The following is a 19409-nucleotide window of genomic DNA, read 5'->3' on the forward strand; positions in this document are numbered from 1 at the left end:
GAGATGGGCGGCCAGGTAACATTGTGTTGCTAAGTAGCAGGGTCATTGGTGTTAGAGATGGGCCAGGTAACATTGTGTTACTAAGTAGCAGGGACATTGGTGTCAGACGGGCGGCCAGGTAACATTGTGTTACTAAGTAGCAGGGTCATTGGTGGGCCAGAGATGGGCCAGGTTTTTACTAAAACACATTCAATAGAAGATCTGTGCAGATGCAAACAGAATTTCCTTAAAATCTCCCTTAGTTTTCTTGTGATCACGCCCCCCCCCCCCCCCCGAAAAAACTCCCCCTCCTAAATATATTCTCCAAGGGTTAATTCCCCACGTGATGTATTAGTGTTGAGAGTGAGACAAACAAATCTCAGATTTCACCTGTGTTTCCTTTGTCACTGTGCGTTCTCACATATACAGTCATACCACATTGTTTACCATCTCTGACGGTTTACTAAGGCACCTGTAAATTAAACAAACAAGGAGATCTATTATGGCTGACTGGAACGTAGCTACAGATCCTGTTAGCTGTTGATCAGGGGAGCTGCCTCTAGATCCTGTTAGCTGTTGATCAGAGGAGCTGCCTCTAGATCCTGTTGATCAGGGGAGCTGCCTCTAGATCCTGTTAGCTGTTGATCAGGGGAGCTGCCTCTAGAACCTGTTAGCTGTTGATCAGGGGAGCTGCCTCTAGATCCTGTTAGCTGTTGACCAGGGGAGCTACCTCTAGATCCTGTTAGCTGTTGATCAGGGGAGCTGCCTCTAGATCCTGTTGATCAGGGGAGCTGCCTCTAGAACCTGTTAGCTGTTGATCAGGGAGCTGCCTCTAGATCCTGTTAGCTGTTGATCAGGGGAGCTGCCTCTACATCCTGGTAGCTGTTGATCAGGGATTTGCCTCTAGAACCTGTTAGCTGTTGATCAGGGGAGCTGCCTCTAGATCCTGTTAGCTGTTGATCAGGGGAGATGCCTCTAGAACCTGTAAGCTGTTTGATCAGGGGAGCTGCCTCTAGAACCTGTTGATCAGGGGAGCTGCCTCTAGAACCTGTTAGCTGTTGATCAGGGGAGCTGCCTCCTAGAAACTGTTGATCAGGGGAGCTTCCTCTAGATCCTGTTAGCTGTTGATCAGGGGAGCTGCCTCTAGAACCTGTTAGCTGTTGATCAGGGGAGCTGCCTCTAGAACCTGTTAGCTGTTGATCAGGGGAGCTGCCTCTAGATCCTGTTAGCTGTTGATCAGGGGAGCTGCCTCTAGATCCTGTTAGCTGTTGATCAGGGGAGCTGCCTCTAGAACCTGTTAGCTGTTGATCAGGGGAGCTGCCTCTAGATCCTGTTACCTGTTGATCAGGGGAGCTGCCTCTACATCCTGTTAGCTGTTGATCAGGGGAGCTGCCTCTAGATCCTGTTAGCTGTTGATCAGGGGAGCTGCCTCTAGAACCTGTTGATCAGGGGAGCTGCCTCTAGATCCTGTTAGCTGTTGATCAGGGGAGCTGCCTCTAGATCCTGTTAGCTGTTGATCAGGGGAGCTACCTCTAGAACCTGTTAGCTGTTGATCAGGGGAGCTGCCTCTAGATCCTGTTGATCAGGGGAGCTGCCTCTAGAACCTGTTGATCAGGGGAGCTGCCTCTAGAACCTGTTAGCTGTTGGTCAGGGGAGCTGCCTCTAGATCCTGTTAGCTGTTGGTCAGGGGAGCTGCCTCTAGAACCTGTTGATCAGGGGAGCTGCCTCTAGAACCTGTTAGCTGTTGATCAGGGGAGCTGCCTCTAGATCCTGTTAGCTGTTGATCAGGGGAGCTGCCTCTAGATCCTGTTAGCTGTTGATCAGGGGAGCTGCCTCTAGATCCTGTTAGCTGTTGATCAGGGGAGCTGCCTCTAGATCCTGTTGATCAGGGGAGCTGCCTCTAGAACCTGTTAGCTGTTGATCAGGGGAGCTGCCTCTAGCTCCTGTTAGCTGTTGATCAGGGGAGCTGCCTCTAGATCCTGGTAGCTGTTGATCAGAGGATTTGCCTCTAGAACCTGTTAGCTGTTGATCAGGGGAGCTGCCTCTAGAACCTGTTAGCTGTTGATCAGGGGAGCTGCCTCTAGATCCTGTTAGCTGTTGATCAGGGGAGATGCCTCTAGAACCTGTAAGCTGTTGATCAGGGGAGCTGCCTCTAGAACCTGTTGATCAGGGGAGCTGCCTCTAGAACCTGTTAGCTGTTGATCAGGGGAGCTGCCTCCTAGAAACTGTTGATCAGGGGAGCTTCCTCTTGATCCTGTTAGCTGTTGATCAGGGGAGCTGCCTCTAGAACCTGTTAGCTGTTGATCAGGGGAGCTGCCTCTAGAACCTGTTAGCTGTTGATCAGGGGAGCTGCCTCTAGATCCTGTTAGCTGTTGATCAGGGGAGCTGCCTCTAGATCCTGTTAGCTGTTGATCAGGGGAGCTGCCTCTAGAACCTGTTAGCTGTTGATCAGGGGAGCTGCCTCTAGATCCTGTTACCTGTTGATCAGGGGAACTGCCTCTACATCCTGTTAGCTGTTGATCAGGGGAGCTGCCTCTAGATCCTGTTAGCTGTTGATCAGGGGAGCTGCCTCTAGAACCTGTTGATCAGGGGAGCTGCCTCTAGATCCTGTTAGCTGTTGATCAGGGGAGCTGCCTCTAGATCCTGTTAGCTGTTGATCAGGGGAGCTACCTCTAGAACCTGTTAGCTGTTGATCAGGGGAGCTGCCTCTAGATCCTGTTGATCAGGGGAGCTGCCTCTAGAACCTGTTGATCAGGGGAGCTGCCTCTAGAACCTGTTAGCTGTTGGTCAGGGGAGCTGCCTCTAGATCCTGTTAGCTGTTGGTCAGGGGAGCTGCCTCTAGAACCTGTTGATCAGGGGAGCTGCCTCTAGAACCTGTTAGCTGTTGATCAGGGGAGCTGCCTCTAGATCCTGTTAGCTGTTGATCAGGGGAGCTGCCTCTAGATCCTGTTAGCTGTTGATCAGGGGAGCTGCCTCTAGATCCTGTTAGCTGTTGATCAGGGGAGCTGCCTCTAGATCCTGTTGATCAGGGGAGCTGCCTCTAGGACCTGTTAGCTGTTGATCAGGGGAGCTGCCTCTAGATCCTGTTAGCTGTTGATCAGGGGAGCTGCCTCTAGATCCTGGTAGCTGTTGATCAGAGGATTTGCCTCTAGAACCTGTTAGCTGTTGATCAGGGGAGCTGCCTCTAGATCCTGTTAGCTGTTGATCAGGGGAGATGCCTCTAGAACCTGTAAGCTGTTGATCAGGGGAGCTGCCTCTAGAACCTGTTGATCAGGGGAGCTGCCTCTAGAACCTGTTAGCTGTTGATCAGGGGAGCTGCCTCCTAGAACCTGTTGATCAGGGGAGCTGCCTCTAGATCCTGTTAGCTGTTGATCAGGGGAGCTGCCTCTAGAACCTGTTAGCTGTTGATCAGGGGAGCTGCCTCTAGAACCTGTTAGCTGTTGATCAGGGGAGCTGCCTCTAGATCCTGTTGGCTGTTGATCAGGGGAGCTGCCTCTAGATCCTGTTAGCTGTTGATCAGGGGAGCTGCCTCTAGAACCTGTTAGCTGTTGATCAGGGGAGCTGCCTCTAGATCCTGTTACCTGTTGATCAGGGGAGCTGCCTCTACATCCTGTTAGCTGTTGATCAGGGGAGCTGCCTCTAGATCCTGTTAGCTGTTGATCAGGGGAGCTGCCTCTAGAACCTGTTGATCAGGGGAGCTGCCTCTAGATCCTGTTAGCTGTTGATCAGGGGAGCTGCCTCTAGATCCTGTTAGCTGTTGATCAGGGGAGCTACCTCTAGAACCTGTTAGCTGTTGATCAGGGGAGCTGCCTCTAGATCCTGTTGATCAGGGGAGCTGCCTCTAGAACCTGTTGATCAGGGGAGCTGCCTCTAGAACCTGTTAACTGTTGGTCAGGGGAGCTGCCTCTAGATCCTGTTAGCTGTTGGTCAGGGGAGCTGCCTCTAGAACCTGTTGATCAGGGGAGCTGCCTCTAGAACCTGTTAGCTGTTGATCAGGGGAGATGCCTCTAGATCCTGTTAGCTGTTGATCAGGGGAGCTGCCTCTAGATCCTGTTAGCTGTTGATCAGGGGAGCTGCCTCTAGATCCTGTTAGCTGTTGATCAGGGGAGCTGCCTCTAGATCCTGTTGATCAGGGAGCTGCCTCTAGATCCTGTTAGCTGTTGATCAGGGGAGCTGCCTCTAGATCCTGTTGATCAGGGGAGCTGCCTCTAGATCCTGTTGATCAGGGGAGCTGCCTCTAGATCCTGTTAGCTGTGATCAGTGGAGCTGCCTCTAGATCCTGTTGATCAGGGGAGCTGCCTCTAGAACCTGTTGATCAGGGGAGCTGCCTCTAGAACCTGTTGATCAGGGGAGCTGCCTCTAGAACCTGTTGATCAGGGGAGCTGCCTCTAGAACCTGTTGATCAGGGGAGCTGCCTCTAGATCCTGTTGATCAGGGGAGCTGCCTCTAGATCCTGGTAGCTGTTGATCAGGGGAGCTGCCTCTAGAACCTGTTAGCTGTTGATCAGGGGAGCTGCCTCTAGATCCTGTTAGCTGTTGATCAGGGGAGCTGCCTCTAGATCCTGTTACCTGTTGATCAGGGGAGCTGCCTCTACATCCTGTTAGCTGTTGATCAGGGGAGCTGCCTCTAGATCCTGTTAGCTGTTGATCAGGGGAGCTGCCTCTAGAACCTGTTGATCAGGGGAGCTGCCTCTAGATCCTGTTAGCTGTTGATCAGGGGAGCTGCCTCTAGATCCTGTTAGCTGTTGATCAGGGGAGCTACCTCTAGAACCTGTTAGCTGTTGATCAGGGGAGCTGCCTCTAGATCCTGTTGATCAGGGGAGCTGCCTCTAGAACCTGTTGATCAGGGGAGCTGCCTCTAGAACCTGTTAACTGTTGGTCAGGGGAGCTGCCTCTAGATCCTGTTAGCTGTTGGTCAGGGGAGCTGCCTCTAGAACCTGTTGATCAGGGGAGCTGCCTCTAGAACCTGTTAGCTGTTGATCAGGGGAGATGCCTCTAGATCCTGTTAGCTGTTGATCAGGGGAGCTGCCTCTAGATCCTGTTAGCTGTTGATCAGGGGAGCTGCCTCTAGATCCTGTTGATCAGGGGAGCTGCCTCTAGATCCTGTTAGCTGTTGATCAGGGGAGCTGCCTCTAGATCCTGTTGATCAGGGGAGCTGCCTCTAGATCCTGTTGATCAGGGGAGCTGCCTCTAGATCCTGTTAGCTGTTGATCAGTGGAGCTGCCTCTAGATCCTGTTGATCAGGGGAGCTGCCTCTAGAACCTGTTGATCAGGGGAGCTGCCTCTAGAACCTGTTGATCAGGGGAGCTGCCTCTAGAACCTGTTGATCAGGGGAGCTGCCTCTAGATCCTGTTGATCAGGGGAGCTGCCTCTAGATCCTGGTAGCTGTTGATCAGGGGAGCTGCCTCTAGAACCTGTTAGCTGTTGATCAGGGGAGCTGCCTCTAGATCCTGTTAGCTGTTGATCAGGGGAGCTGCCTCTAGGACCTGTTAGCTGTTGATCAGGGGAGCTGCCTCTAGAACCTGTTAGCTGTTGATCAGGGGAGATGCCTCTAGATCCTGTTAGCTGTTGATCAGGGGAGCTACCTCTAGAACCTGTTGATCAGGGGAGCTGCCTCTAGAACCTGTTAGCTGTTGATCAGGGGAGCTGCCTCTAGAACCTGTAAGCTGTTGATCATGGGAGCTGCCTCTAGATCCTGTAAGCTGTTGATCAAGGGAGCTGCCTCTAGAACCTGTTAGCTGTTGATCAGGGGAGCTGCCTCTAGATCCTGTTAGCTGTTGATCAGGGGAGCTGCCTCTAGATCCTGTTAGCTGTTGATCAGGGGAGCTGCCTCTAGAACCTGTTAGCTGTTGATCAGGGGAGCTGCCTCTAGATCCTCTTAGCTGTTGATCAGGGGAGCTGCCTCTAGATCCTGTTAGCTGTTGATCAGGGGAGCTGCCTCTAGAACCTGTTAGCTGTTGATCAAGGGAGCTGCCTCTAGATCCTGTTAGCTGTTGATCAGGGGAGCTGCCTCTAGAACCTGTTAGCTGTTGATCAGGGGAGCTGCCTCTAGAACCTGTTGATCAGGGGAGCTGCCTCTAGAACCTGTTAGCTGTTGATCAGGGGAGCTGCCTCTAGAACCTGTTAGCTATTGATCAGGGGAGCTGCCTCTAGAACCTGTTAGCTGGTGATCAGCGGAGCTGCCTCTAGATCCTGTTAGCTGTTGATCAGGGGAGCTGCCTCTAGAAACTGTTAGCTGTTGATCAGGGGAGCTGCCTCTAGATCCTGTTGATCAGGGGAGCTGGCTCTAGATCCTGTTAGCTGTTGATCAGGGGAGCTGCCTCTAGAACCTGTTAGCTGTTGATCAGGGGAGCTGCCTCTAGAACCTGTTAGCTGTTGATCAGCGGAGCTGCCTCTAGATCCTGTTAGCTGTTGATCAGGGGAGCTGCCTCTAGAACCTGTTGATCAGGGGAGCTGCCTCTAGATCCTGTTAGCTGTTGATCAGGGGAGCTGCCTCTAGATCCTGTTAGCTGTTGATCAGGGGAGCTGCCTCTAGAACCTGTTGATCAGTGGAGCTGCCTCTAGAACTTGTTAGCTGTTGATCAGGGGAGCTGCCTCTAGATCCTGTTAGCTGTTGATCAGGGGAGCTGCCTCTAGATCCTGTTGATCAGGGGAGCTGCCTCTAGATCCTGTTAGCTGTTGATCAGGGGAGCTGCCTCTAGATCCTGTTGATCAGGGGAGCTGCCTCTAGATCCTGTTAGCTGTTGATCAGTGGAGCTGCCTCTAGAACCTGTTAGCTGTTGATCAGGGGAGCTGCCTCTAGAACCTGTAAGCTGTTGATCAGGGGAGCTGCCTCTAGATTCTGTTAGCTGTTGATCAGGGGAGCTGCCTCTAGAACCTGTTAGCTGTTGATCAGGGGAGCTGCCTCTAGATCCTGTTAGCTGTTGATCAGGGGAGCTGCCTCTAGAACCTGTTAGCTGTTGATCAGGGGAGCTGCCTCTAGAACCTGTTAGCTGTTGATCAGGGGAGCTGCCTCTAGATCCTGTTGATCAGGGGAGCTGCCTCTAGATCCTGTTAGCTGTTGATCAGGGGAGCTGCCTCTAGATCCTGTTAGCTGTTGATCAGGGGAGCTGCCTCTAGAACCTGTTAGCTGTTGATCAAGGGAGCTGCCTCTAGATCCTGTTAGCTGTTGATCAGGGGAGCTGCCTCTAGAACCTGTTAGCTGTTGATCAGGGGAGCTGCCTCTAGAACCTGTTGATCAGGGGAGCTGCCTCTAGAACCTGTTAGCTGTTGATCAGGGGAGCTGCCTCTAGAACCTGTTAGCTATTGATCAGGGGAGCTGCCTCTAGAACCTGTTAGCTGGTGATCAGCGGAGCTGCCTCTAGATCCTGTTAGCTGTTGATCAGGGGAGCTGCCTCTAGAAACTGTTAGCTGTTGATCAGGGGAGCTGCCTCTAGAACCTGTTAGCTGTTGATCAGCGGAGCTGCCTCTAGATCCTGTTAGCTGTTGATCAGGGGAGCTGCCTCTAGAACCTGTTGATCAGGGGAGCTGGCTCTAGATCCTGTTAGCTGTTGATCAGGGGAGCTGCCTCTAGATTCTGTTAGCTGTTGATCAGGGGAGCTGCCTCTAGAACCTGTTAGCTGTTGATCAGCGGAGCTGCCTCTAGATCCTGTTAGCTGTTGATCAGGGGAGCTGCCTCTAGAACCTGTTGATCAGGGGAGCTGCCTCTAGATCCTGTTAGCTGTTGATCAGGGGAGCTGCCTCTAGATCCTGTTAGCTGTTGATCAGGGGAGCTGCCTCTAGAACCTGTTGATCAGTGGAGCTGCCTCTAGAACCTGTTAGCTGTTGATCAGGGGAGCTGCCTCTAGATCCTGTTAGCTGTTGATCAGGGGAGCTGCCTCTAGATCCTGTTGATCAGGGGAGCTGCCTCTAGATCCTGTTAGCTGTTGATCAGGGGAGCTGCCTCTAGATCCTGTTGATCAGGGGAGCTGCCTCTAGATCCTGTTAGCTGTTGATCAGGGGAGCTGCCTCTAGAACCTGTTAGCTGTTGATCAGGGGAGCTGCCTCTAGAACCTGTAAGCTGTTGATCAGGGGAGCTGCCTCTAGATCCTGTTAGCTGTTGATCAGGGGAGCTGCCTCTAGAACCTGTTAGCTGTTGATCAGAGGAGCTGCCTCTAGATCCTGTTAGCTGTTGATCAGGGGAGCTGCCTCTAGAACCTGTTAGCTGTTGATCAGGGGAGCTGCCTCTAGAACCTGTTAGCTGTTGATCAGGGGAGCTGCCTCTAGATCCTGTTGATCAGGGGAGCTGCCTCTAGATCCTGTTAGCTGTTGATCAGGGGAGCTGCCTCTAGAACCTGTTACCTGTTGATCAGGGGAGCTGCCTCTAGAACCTGTTAGCTGTTGATCAGGGGAGCTGCCTCTAGATCCTGTTAGCTGTTGATCAGGGGAGCTGCCTCTAGAACCTGTTAGCTGTTGATCAGGGGAGCTGCCTCTAGAACCTGTTGATCAGGGGAGCTGCCTCTAGAACCTGTTAGCTGTTGATCAGGGGAGCTGCCTCTAGAACCTGTTAGCTATTGATCAGGGGAGCTGCCTCTAGAACCTGTTAGCTGGTGATCAGCGGAGCTGCCTCTAGATCCTGTTAGCTGTTGATCAAGGGAGCTGCCTCTAGAACCTGTTAGCTGTTGATCAGGGGAGCTGCCTCTAGAACCTGTTAGCTGTTGATCAGCAGAGCTGCCTCTAGATCCTGTTAGCTGTTGATCAGGGGAGCTGCCTCTAGAACCTGTTGATCAGGGGAGCTGCCTCTAGATCCTGTTAGCTGTTGATCAGGGGAGCTGCCTCTAGATCCTGTTAGCTGTTGATCAGGGGAGCTGCCTCTAGAACCTGTTGATCAGTGGAGCTGCCTCTAGAACCTGTTAGCTGTTGATCAGGGGAGCTGCCTCTAGATCCTGTTAGCTGTTGATCAGGGGAGCTGCCTCTAGATCCTGTTAGCTGTTGATCAGGGGAGCTGCCTCTAGATCCTGTTGATCAGGGGAGCTGCCTCTAGATCCTGTTAGCTGTAACCTAGTACTGTTAGCTGTAACCTAGTACTGTTAGCTGTAACCTAGTACTGTTAGCTGCAGTAACCTAGTACTGTTAGCTGTAGTAACCTAGTACTGTTAGCTGTAGTAGCCTAGTACTGTTAGCTGTAGTAGCCTAGTACTGTTAGCTGTAGTAGCCTAGCACTGTTAGCTGTAGTAGCCTAGCACTGTTAGCTGTAGTAACCTAGCACTGTTAGCTGTAGTAACCTAGTACTGTTAGCTGTAGTAGCCTCGTACTGTTAGCTGTAGTAGCCTAGCACTGTTAGCTGTAGTAACCTAGTACTGTTAGCTGTAGTAGCCTCGTACTGTTAGCTGTAGTAGCCTCGTACTGTTAGCTGTAGTAGCCTAGTACTGTTAGCTGTAGTAGCCTCGTACTGTTAGCTGTAGTAGCCTAGTACTGTTAGCTGTAGTAGCCTAGTACTGTGAGCTGTGTACATATTACTATATTGCCCCCTGGGATAATAAAGACTCTTCTCTTCCTCTCCTCCTCTCCTCTCCTCTCCCTCTCCCTCTCCCTCTCCCTCTCCCTCTCCTGTCTTCTCCTCTCCTGTCTTCTCCTCTCTTGTCCTCTCCTCCCCTCTCCTCCCCTCTCCTCTCCTCTCCTCTCCTCTCTTGTCCTTTCCTCTCCTCTCTACTCTAGGTGCCCCCCTCCCCCCACTACACCTTCCAGCGTTACCCAGGCATCTTCAACACCTCCACAGCCGACAGCTTCCTCCAATCAAAAGTCAGCAATATCTTCTCCGGTCGTCTCACAGCGTTGGAACTCTTCGACATTCTAGACCACTACGCCCAGAATTGCGACGCCGTCGTGGGAAACAAACAGGTCATGACCCAACTCAAGGACGCCGACTTTGACCTTTTACTGGTCGACCCCAACGAGATGTGTGGTTTCGTGATCGCTCACATCCTCGGCGTTCCCTACGCCGTCTTTTCCACGGGCCTGTGGTACCCGGCGGAGGTCGGCGCTCCAGCCCCTCTCTCGTACGTCCCGGAGTTCAACTCTCTCCTCACCGATCGGATGTCTCTAGTCCAGAGGATCGTCAACACGGCAGTGTACCTGGTGTCCAGGTTCGGTGTTCAGTACCTGGTGTTACCGAAGTACGAGCGCATCATGAGGAAGCACGGCGTGGAGCCGCGGGTGGCCATGCAGGACCTGGTTCAGGGGAGCAGGTTGTGGATGTTGTCTACTGATCTGGCCCTGGAGTTTCCCAGGCCCACTTTACCACATGTTGTCTATGTAGGAGGGATACTGACCAAACCTGCCAGCCCATTACCTCAGGTTAGTATATACACACACATACACACACACGCACGTACGCACGCACACAAGCACACGCGCACACACACACACACACATCTATGGTTGGTCTCCTCCAGTGTTGGTGTCCTCCAGTGTTATGTATATGGTTGGTCTCCTCCAGTGTTATATCTATGGTTGGTCTCCTCCAGTGTTGGTCTCCTCCAGTGTTGGTCTCCTCCAGTGTTGGTCTCCTCCAGTGTTGGTCTCCTCCAGTGTTGGCCTCCTCCAGTGTTATATCTATGGTTGGTCTCCTCCAGTATTATATCTATGGTTGGTCTCCTCCAGTGTTGGCCTCCTCCAGTGTTGGTCTCCTCCAGTGTTGGTCTCCTCCAGTGTTGGCCTCCTCCAGTGTTATATCTATGGTTGGTCTCCTCCAGTGTTGGCCTCCTCCAGTGTTATGTATATGGTTGGTCTCCTCCAGTGTTATATCTATGGTTGGTCTCCTCCAGTGTTGGTCTCCTCCAGTATTATATCTATGGTTGGTCTCCTCCAGTGTTGGTCTCCTCCAGTGTTATATCTATGGTTGGTCTCCTCCAGTGTTATATCTATGGTTGGTCTCCTCCAGTGTTGGTCTCCTCCAGTGTTGGTCTCCTCCAGTGTTGGCCTCCTCCAGTGTTGGTCTCCTCCAGTGTTGGCCTCCTCCAGTGTTGGTCTCCTCCAGTGTTGGCCTCCTCCAGTGTTATATCTATGGTTGGTCTCCTCCAGTGTTGGTCTCCTCCAGTGTTGGTCTCCTCCAGTGTTGGTCTCCTCCAGTGTTGGTCTCCTCCAGTGTTGGTCTCCTCCAGTGTTGGCCTCCTCCAGTGTTATATCTATGGTTGGTCTCCTCCAGTGTTGGTCTCCTCCAGTATTATATCTATGGTTGGTCTCCTCCAGTGTTATATCTATGGTTGGTCTCCTCCAGTGTTGGCCTCCTCCAGTGTTGGCCTCCTCCAGTGTTGGTCTCCTCCAGTGTTGGTCTCCTCCAGTGTTGGTCTCCTCCAGTATTATATCTATGGTTGGTCTCCTCCAGTGTTATATCTATGGTTGGTCTCCTCCAGTGTTATATCTATGGTTGGTCTCCTCCAGTGTTGGTCTCCTCCAGTGTTATATCTATGGTTGGTCTCCTCCAGTGTTGGCCTCCTCCAGTATTATATCTATATAACCCTAACCCTTTATTTAACAAGGTAGGCTATTTGAGACCAAGTTCTCATTTACAACTTGCTTCCTGGCCAAGATGAAGCATAGCAGTTCTACACGTACAACAACACAGAGCTACACATGGAATAAACAAACATACTGCCAATAATACAGTAGAAAAAGGCTGTATACATTGTGTGAAAATGTAGAAGATTAGGGAGGTAAGGATAGACCATAGTGGCGAAATAATTACAATATAGAAATTAAACACTGGAGTGTTAGATGTGCAGAAGATGAGTATGCTAATAGAGATACTGGGGTGCAAAGTAGCAAAATAAATAATAGAATAACTGTATGGGGATGAGGTAGTTGGATGGGCTGTTTACAGATGGGCTATGTACAGGTGCAGTGATCTGTGAGCTGCTCTGACAGCTGGTGCTTAAAGCTAGTGAGGGAGATATGAGTCTCCAGCTTCAGAGATTTTTGCAATTCGTTCCAGTCATTGGCAGCAGAGAACTGGAAGGAAAGGCGGCCAAAGGAGGTGTTGGCTTTGGGGATGACCAGTGAGATATACCTGCTGGAGCGAGTGCTACGGGTGGGTGTTGTTATGGTGACCAGTGAGCTGAGATAAGGCGGAGCTTTACCTAGGATATACTTATAGATGACCTGGAGCCAGTGGGTTTGGCGACGAATATGAAGGGAGGGCCAGCCACGAGAGCATACAGGTTGCAGTGGTGGGTAGTATATGGGGCTTTAGTGACAAAACGGATGGCACTGTGATAGACTGCGTCCAATTTGCTGAGCAGAGTGTTGGAGGCTATTTTGTAAATGACATCGCAGAAGTCAAGGATTGGTAGGATGGTCAGTTTTACGAGCATATATTTGGCAGAAAGTGTGAAGGAGGCTTTGATTCAAAATAGGAAGCCAATTCCAGATTTAATTTTGGATTGGAGATGTTTGATGTGAGTCTGGAAGGAGAGTTTACAGTCTAACCAGACACCTAGGTATTTGTAGTTGTCCACATATTCTAAGTCAGAGCCGTCCAGAGTAGTGATGCTGGACGGGCGGGCAGGTGCAGGCAGCGATCGGTTGAAGAGCATGCATTTAGTTTTACTTGCATTTAAGAGCAGTTGGAGGCCACGGAAGGAGAGTTGTATGGCATTGAATCTCGTCTGGAGGTTAGTTAACACAGTGTCCAAAGAAGGGCCAGTTTAAAGGGTAACTGGTGGCAGTGAGAGGAAGGAGAGCAGAACTAGGTAATAGCCGGAGCAGTTTAATATCAAAACCAACGGCATAAAGAATTAACCAACATGGGAACAAAACCGGACGCGCACCAGTAAACATGTGCACAAGCACTTGCAACAAACAATTCCACACAAAGACATGGGGGAACAGAGGGTTAAATACACAACACTTAATGAGGGAAATGAGAATCGGGTGTGTAGGAAAACAAGACAAAACAAATGGAAAATGAAACGTGGATCGACGATGGCTAGAAGACCGGTGACGCCGACCGTCAAACGCCGCCCGAACAAGGAGAGGAACTGACTTCGGTGGAATTCGTGACAGCCAGAAGTATACAGAATGGTGTCGTCTGCGTAGAGGTGGATCAGAGAATCACCAGCAGCAAGAGTGACATCATTGATGTATACAGAGAAAAGAGTCGGCCCGAGAATTGAACCCTGTGGCACCCCCATAGAGACTGCCAGAGGTCCGGACAACAGGCCCTCCGATTTGACACACTGAACTCTTTCTGAGAAGTAGTTGGTGAACCAGACGAGGCAGTCATTTGAGAAACCAAGGCTGTTGAGTCTGCCGATAAAAATGTGGTGATTGACAGAGTCAAAAGCCTTGGCCAGGTCGATGAATACAGCTGCACAGTATTGTCTTTTATCGATGGCGGTTATGATATCGTTTAGGACCTTGAGTGTGGCGGAGGTGCCCCCATGACCAGCTCGGAAACCAGATTGCATAGCGGAGAAGGTACGGTGGGATTCGAAATTGTCGGTGATCTGTTTGTTAACTTGGCTTTCGAAGACCTTAGAAAGGCAGGGTAGGATAGATATAGGTCTATAACAGTTTGGGTCTAGAGTGTCTCCCCCTTTGAAGAGGGGGATGACAGCGGCAGCTTTCCAATCTTTAGGGATCTCAAACGATACGAAAGAGAGGTTGAACAGGCTAGTAAATGGGGTTGCAACAATTTTGGCGGATATTTTTTAGAAAGAGAGGGTCCAGATTGTCTAGCCCGGCTGATTTGTAGGGGTCCATATTTTGCAGCTCTTTCAGAACATCAGCTATCTGTATTTGGGTGAAGGAGAAATGGGGAGGCTTGGGCAAGTTTCTGTGGGGGGTGTAGAGCTGTTGACCGGGGTAGGGGTAGCCAGGTGGAAAGCCTGGCCAGCTGTAGAAAAATGCTTATTGAAATTCTCAATTATTGTGGATTTATCGGTAGTAACAGTGTTTTCTAGCCTCAGTGCAGTGGGCAGCTAGTAGGAGGTGCTCTTATTCTCCATGGACTTTACAGTGTCACAGAACTTTTTGGAGATTGTGCTACAGGATGCAAATTTCTGCTTGAAAAAGCTAGCCTTTGCTTTCCTAACTGCCTGTGTATATTGGTTCCTAACTTCCCTGAAAAGTTGCAGATCACGGGGCTATTCGATGCTAATGCAGAACGCCACAGGATGTTTTTGTGCTGGTCAAGGGCAGTCAGGTCTGGAGTGAACCAAGGGCTATATCTGTTCCTGGTTCTACATTTTTTGAAAGGGGCATGCTTATTTAACCTGTTGAGGATCTTATCCCGATCTTATCCCGGTATTGGGATTCATTGTCATGTGACCATGGCGGGGAATTCAAAACTGCAAGAGTAATCATTTCAAAAAATCAAATAATCAACTATTTTCCTCCATTTGAAAGATATATCTCCTAAATCTAACCACGCTGTCCGATTTTCAGAGGCATTACGGAGAATGCATAAAGTTAGGTTATGTGAGGAGAGTACATTGACAATAGCTGCGTGTAATGTTTAGCCAATTCAAAGAAGGGCATCAACAGACAGAAAACTAGCTAGAATTATGCACTTACCTTTGACAATCTGCATCAGATGACACTCATAGGACATTATGTTATACAATACATGCATTTTTAGTTCCATCAAGTTCATATTTATATCCAAAAACAGCATTTACAGTCGCGGTGAAATTCAGAATTTTTTTCGGCTCGAATGCACCCAGTGAATCCAGCATTACAAATCACGGAATTACTATTCGAAAACATTGGTAAATTATAATATTGTCATTCAAAGAATAATATATTATCATCTCGTAATTGCTACCGAAGGGCCAGATCTCAAAATAACTTTACTGGGAAATCACATTTTGTATAAACTGGGTACTATGCTAACAACAATAAGCTATATGCTAAGCTAAGCTAAGCTATACCGTTAGCATTAGCATCATCTAATATCGATAATAACATTCTAAATATCCCCTTACCTTTGATTATCTCCATCAGAAGGCGCTGCCAGAGATCCCAGGTCCAGAACAAATGTGGTTTCTTTTGACAAAGTTCATAATTTATGTCCAAATAGTTAGCGTTCAGTAGGCTCCCACAAAATGAGGTGGGCAGTGTAAAGTCACGTCGAAAAACTAAAGAAAACCTAGTAAATAATCTATTTACGTTTGTTTAAACATGTCAAACGTTGTTTAGCACTAATCTTTTGTTCCATTTTTAACGTGAAACATCAGTAAACATCAGTAATATTTTCACACAACCTATCAAGTGTCTAGAATAAACGATAATGACAAAGGCACTCTTCTCAGATTCATGCGCAGGCGCAAAAAATGAAGTGATGACGTGTCAACTTGTAAGCTTTCTAATTCGGTGTGTATTTATCACAGATGCTTCAAACAACTTTCTAAAGATCGTTGACATCTAGTGGAAGCAGTAGGAGTTGCGAACTGAATCCTTTCTCACTGTGGTATCTTTAAAACAATGACACTAAATAGTACAGTCACAAAATTCTCTTTTTTTTTAATCTATTTTTCACAGGTTTTTGCCTGCAATATGAGTTTTGTTATACTTACAGACACCATTCAAACTGTTTTAGAAAATTCAGAGTGTTTTCTATCCAAACCTAAACAATAATATGCATATTCTAGCTTCTGAGTTGGTGTAGGAGGCAGTTAAAAATGCGCACATATTTTTTTCCAAAATTCTCAATACTGCCCCCTGGCCTCAACAGGTTTTAAGATAGTGAGGAAGGCATTTAAAAAAAATAACCAGGCATCCTATCTATGAGGGTGCCCGTGTTTACGGATTTGGGGTTGTACCTGATAGGTTCATTGATCATTTTGGTGAGATTGAGGGCATCTAGCTTAGATTGTAGGATGACCGGGATGTTAAGCATATCCCAGTTTAGCTCACCTAACATTAACAACTCTGAAGATAAATTGGGGGCATTTAATTCACATATGGTGTCCAGGGCACAGCTGGGGGCAGAGGGAGGTCTATAGCAAGCGGCAACTGTGAGAGACTTGTTTCTGGAAAGGTGGATTTTTAAAAGTAGAAGCTCGAATTGTTTGGTCACAGACCTGGATAGTATGACAGAACTCTGCAGGCTATTTCTGCAGTAGATTGCAACTCCAGCCCCTTTGGCAGTTTTATCTTGGCAGAAAATGTTATAGTTAGGGATGGAAATTTCAGGGTTTTTGGTGGCCTTCCTAAGCCAGGATTCAGACACGGCTAAGACATCCGGGTTGGCGGAGTGTGCTAAAGCAGTGAATAAAACAAACTTAGGGAGGAGGCTTCTAATGTTAACATGCATGAAACCAAGGCTTTTACGGTTACAGAAGTCAGCAAATGATAGCGCCTGGGGAATAGGAGTGGAGCTGGGCACTGCAGGACCTGGGTTAACCTCTACATCACCAGAGGAACAGAGGAGGAGTAGGATAAGGGTACGGCTAAAGGCTATAAGAAATGATCGTCTAGTGCGTTGGGGACAGAGAATTAAAGGAGCAGATTTCTGGGCGTGGTAGAATAGATTCAAGGCATAATGTACAGACAAAGTTATGGTAGGATGTGAGTACAGTGGAGGTAAACATATGCGTTTCATGACGATGAGAGAGGTTTCGTCTCTGGAGGCGTCAATTAACGTAGGTAAGGTCTCCGCAATGTGTGTAGGGTGGGATGAAAGAGCTATCTAAGGCATTTTGAGCGGGACTGAGGGCTCTACAGTGAAATCAAACAATAAAAACTAACCAAGACAGCAGTAGACAATTCAAATTGACGTTAGAGAGAGGCATAAAGCAATCACAGGTGTTGATCAGGAGAGCTAAGACAACAGCGGGTAAATGGCGATGAATGGGCAGAGCGGGTCAGTTAGGTACATACAGGACCTGAGTTCGAGGCTGGGGCCGACAGGTAAACCTAATGAAGTACCGTGTTATTGAAACAGTCCAGGGGGCATCAGCTGTGTAGCCGAGTGATCATAGGGTCAACAGAGCTGCAATAGGTGAGTCAGGGTGCTGTTCGGTAGTCACTACTACGCTAGGCGAGCAGGGGACACGGCGTTCAGAAAGCTAGCGGGCCGGGGCTAGCAGATGGTTCTGCGGCGACATCGTAACAGAATAGCCTGTTGAGACCACATCGGGCGATCACGTCAGCAGTCCAGTCGTGATGGATCGGCGGGGCTCCGTGTCGACAATAAAGGAGTCCAGGCCAGTTGGCAAAAGAGATATTGTAGCCCTAGAATTAGCTGTTATATGGGCCTAGCTCGAGGCTAGCTCAAGTCTAGCTGGTGCTTGCTTCGGGACAGAGGCGTTAGCTAACAGTAGCCACTCGTTTGCAGCTAGCTAGCCGCGATGATCCGGAGTAATGATACGGTGTAATGATCTAGAGCAGCAGGAATCCGGTGACGTGGTAGAGAGAATCATTCCGATATGCTCTGGGTTGATATCGCGCTGTGCATTCTGGGAGGTGATTGTCCGAGCTAAGGCTGGCTGATGCCAGGAGGGGAAAAAAAGGCAATGACCGCTAGCCGTGGCTAATAAAGACTAGTAGCTAGTTAGCTGGCTAGCTCCTGATGGATTATTATATATATATATATATATGAAAAAGACCGGCTATTTACACGGGATAAGACAAAGGCAGATATACACGTCCTACTGCGCTGCCATCTTGGGGGGGGGGGGGTTGGTCCAGGAAGTTGTCTAAAAGGGATTGAATTTGTTGTTGTCTAATTGTTTTTTGGTAGGTTTCCACACTACATTCCTTCCATCTATAGCATTTCTTAATGTTACTCAGTTCCTTTGGCTTTGATGCCTCATGATTGAGTATTGCTCTGTTCAAGTAGACTGTGATTTTGCTGTGATCTGATAGGGGGGTCAGTGGGCTGACTGTGATCTGATAGGGGTGTCAGTGGGCTGACTGTGAACGCTCTGAGAGACTCTGGGTTGAGGTCAGTGATAAAGTAGTCTACAGTACTACTGCCAAGAGATGAGCTATAGGTGTACCTACCATAGGAGTCCCCTTGAAGCCTACCATTGACTATGTACAGACCCAGCGTGCAACAGAGCAGCAGGAGTTGTGACCCGTTTTTGTTGGTTATGTTGTTGTAGTTGTGTCTAGGGGGGCGTATGGGGGAGGGAATGCTGTCACCTCCAGGTAGGTGTTTGTCCCCCTGTGTGCTGAGGGTGTCAGGTTATTGTCCAGTTCTGGCATTTAGGTTGCCACAGACTAGTACATGTCTCTGGGCCTGGAAATGATTGATTTCTCCCTCCAGGATGGAGAAGCTGTCTTCATTAAAGTATGGGGATTCTAGTGGGGGGATATAGGTAGGATGGAGAAGCTGTCTTCATTAAAGTATGGGAATTCTAGTGGGGGGATATAGGTAGGATGGAGAAGCTGTCTTCATTAAAGTATGGGCATTCTAGTGGGGGGATATAGGTAGGATGGAGAAGCTGTCTTCATTAAAGTATTGGGATTCTAGTGGGGGGATATAGGTAGGATGGAGAAGCTGTCTTCATTATAGTATGGGGATTCTAGTGGGGGGATATATGTAGTACACAGGAGGACATTTTTCTCTGTTGAGATCATTTCCTTATTCATTTCTAGCCAGATGTAAAATGTTCCTCTTTTGATTAATTTAATGGAGTGGGTTAGGTCTGCTCTATACCAAATTAGCATACCCCCTGAGTCTCTTCCCTGTTTCACACCTGGTAGTGTGGTGGATGGGACTACCAGCTCTCTGTAACCTAGAGGACAACCAGTGGGTCCATCTCCTCTATACCACCTGGTAGTGTGGTGGATGGGACTACCAGCTCTCTGTAACCTAGAGGACAACCAGTGGGTCCATCTCCTCTATACCACCTGGTAGTGTGGTGGATGGGACTAACAGCTCTCTGTATCCTAGAGGGCAACCAGTGGGTCCATCTCCTCTATACCACCCACCTGGTAGTGTGGTGGATGGGACTACCAGCTCTCTGTAACCTAGAGGACAACCAGTGGGTCCATCTCCTCTATACCACCCACCTGGTAGTGTGGTGGATGGGACTACCAGCTCTCTGTAACCTAGAGGACAACCAGTGGGTCCATCTCCTCTATACCACCTGGTAGTGTGGTGGATGGGACTACCAGCTCTCTGTAACCTAGAGGACAACCAGTGGGTCCATCTCCTCTATACCACCCACCTGGTAGTATGGTGGATGGGACTACCAGCTCTCTGTAACCTAGAGGGCAACCAGTGGGTCCATCTCCTCTATACCACCTGGTAGTGTGGTGGATGGGACTACCAGCTCTCTATAACCTAGAGGGCAACCAGTGGGTCCGTCTCCTCTATACCACCCACCTGGTAGTGTGGTGGATGGGACTACCAGCTCTCTGTAACCTAGAGGGAGACCAGTGGGTCCATCTCCTATATACCATGTTTCTGGTAGGATGACAATGTCTGTATTTCTGATTTCT

The 19409-nt window shown here is 49.2% G+C and overlaps 1 protein-coding gene across 1 annotated transcript in view; it reads left to right on the forward strand.

Moving 5' to 3' along the window:
• Positions 1–19409, forward strand: part of LOC115184007 (2-hydroxyacylsphingosine 1-beta-galactosyltransferase-like) — a 41060-nt gene that overhangs the window by 17181 nt on the left and 4470 nt on the right. Inside the window, exon 4 of the mRNA XM_029745007.1 lies at positions 9675–10313. Coding sequence (XP_029600867.1) covers positions 9675–10313 — 639 coding nt within the window. The remainder of the gene's footprint in view (positions 1–9674; positions 10314–19409) is intronic.

This window comes from Salmo trutta, unplaced genomic scaffold, assembly GCF_901001165.1.
Source record: "Salmo trutta unplaced genomic scaffold, fSalTru1.1, whole genome shotgun sequence".
In the NCBI taxonomy this organism is placed as follows: Eukaryota; Metazoa; Chordata; class Actinopteri; order Salmoniformes; family Salmonidae; genus Salmo; species Salmo trutta.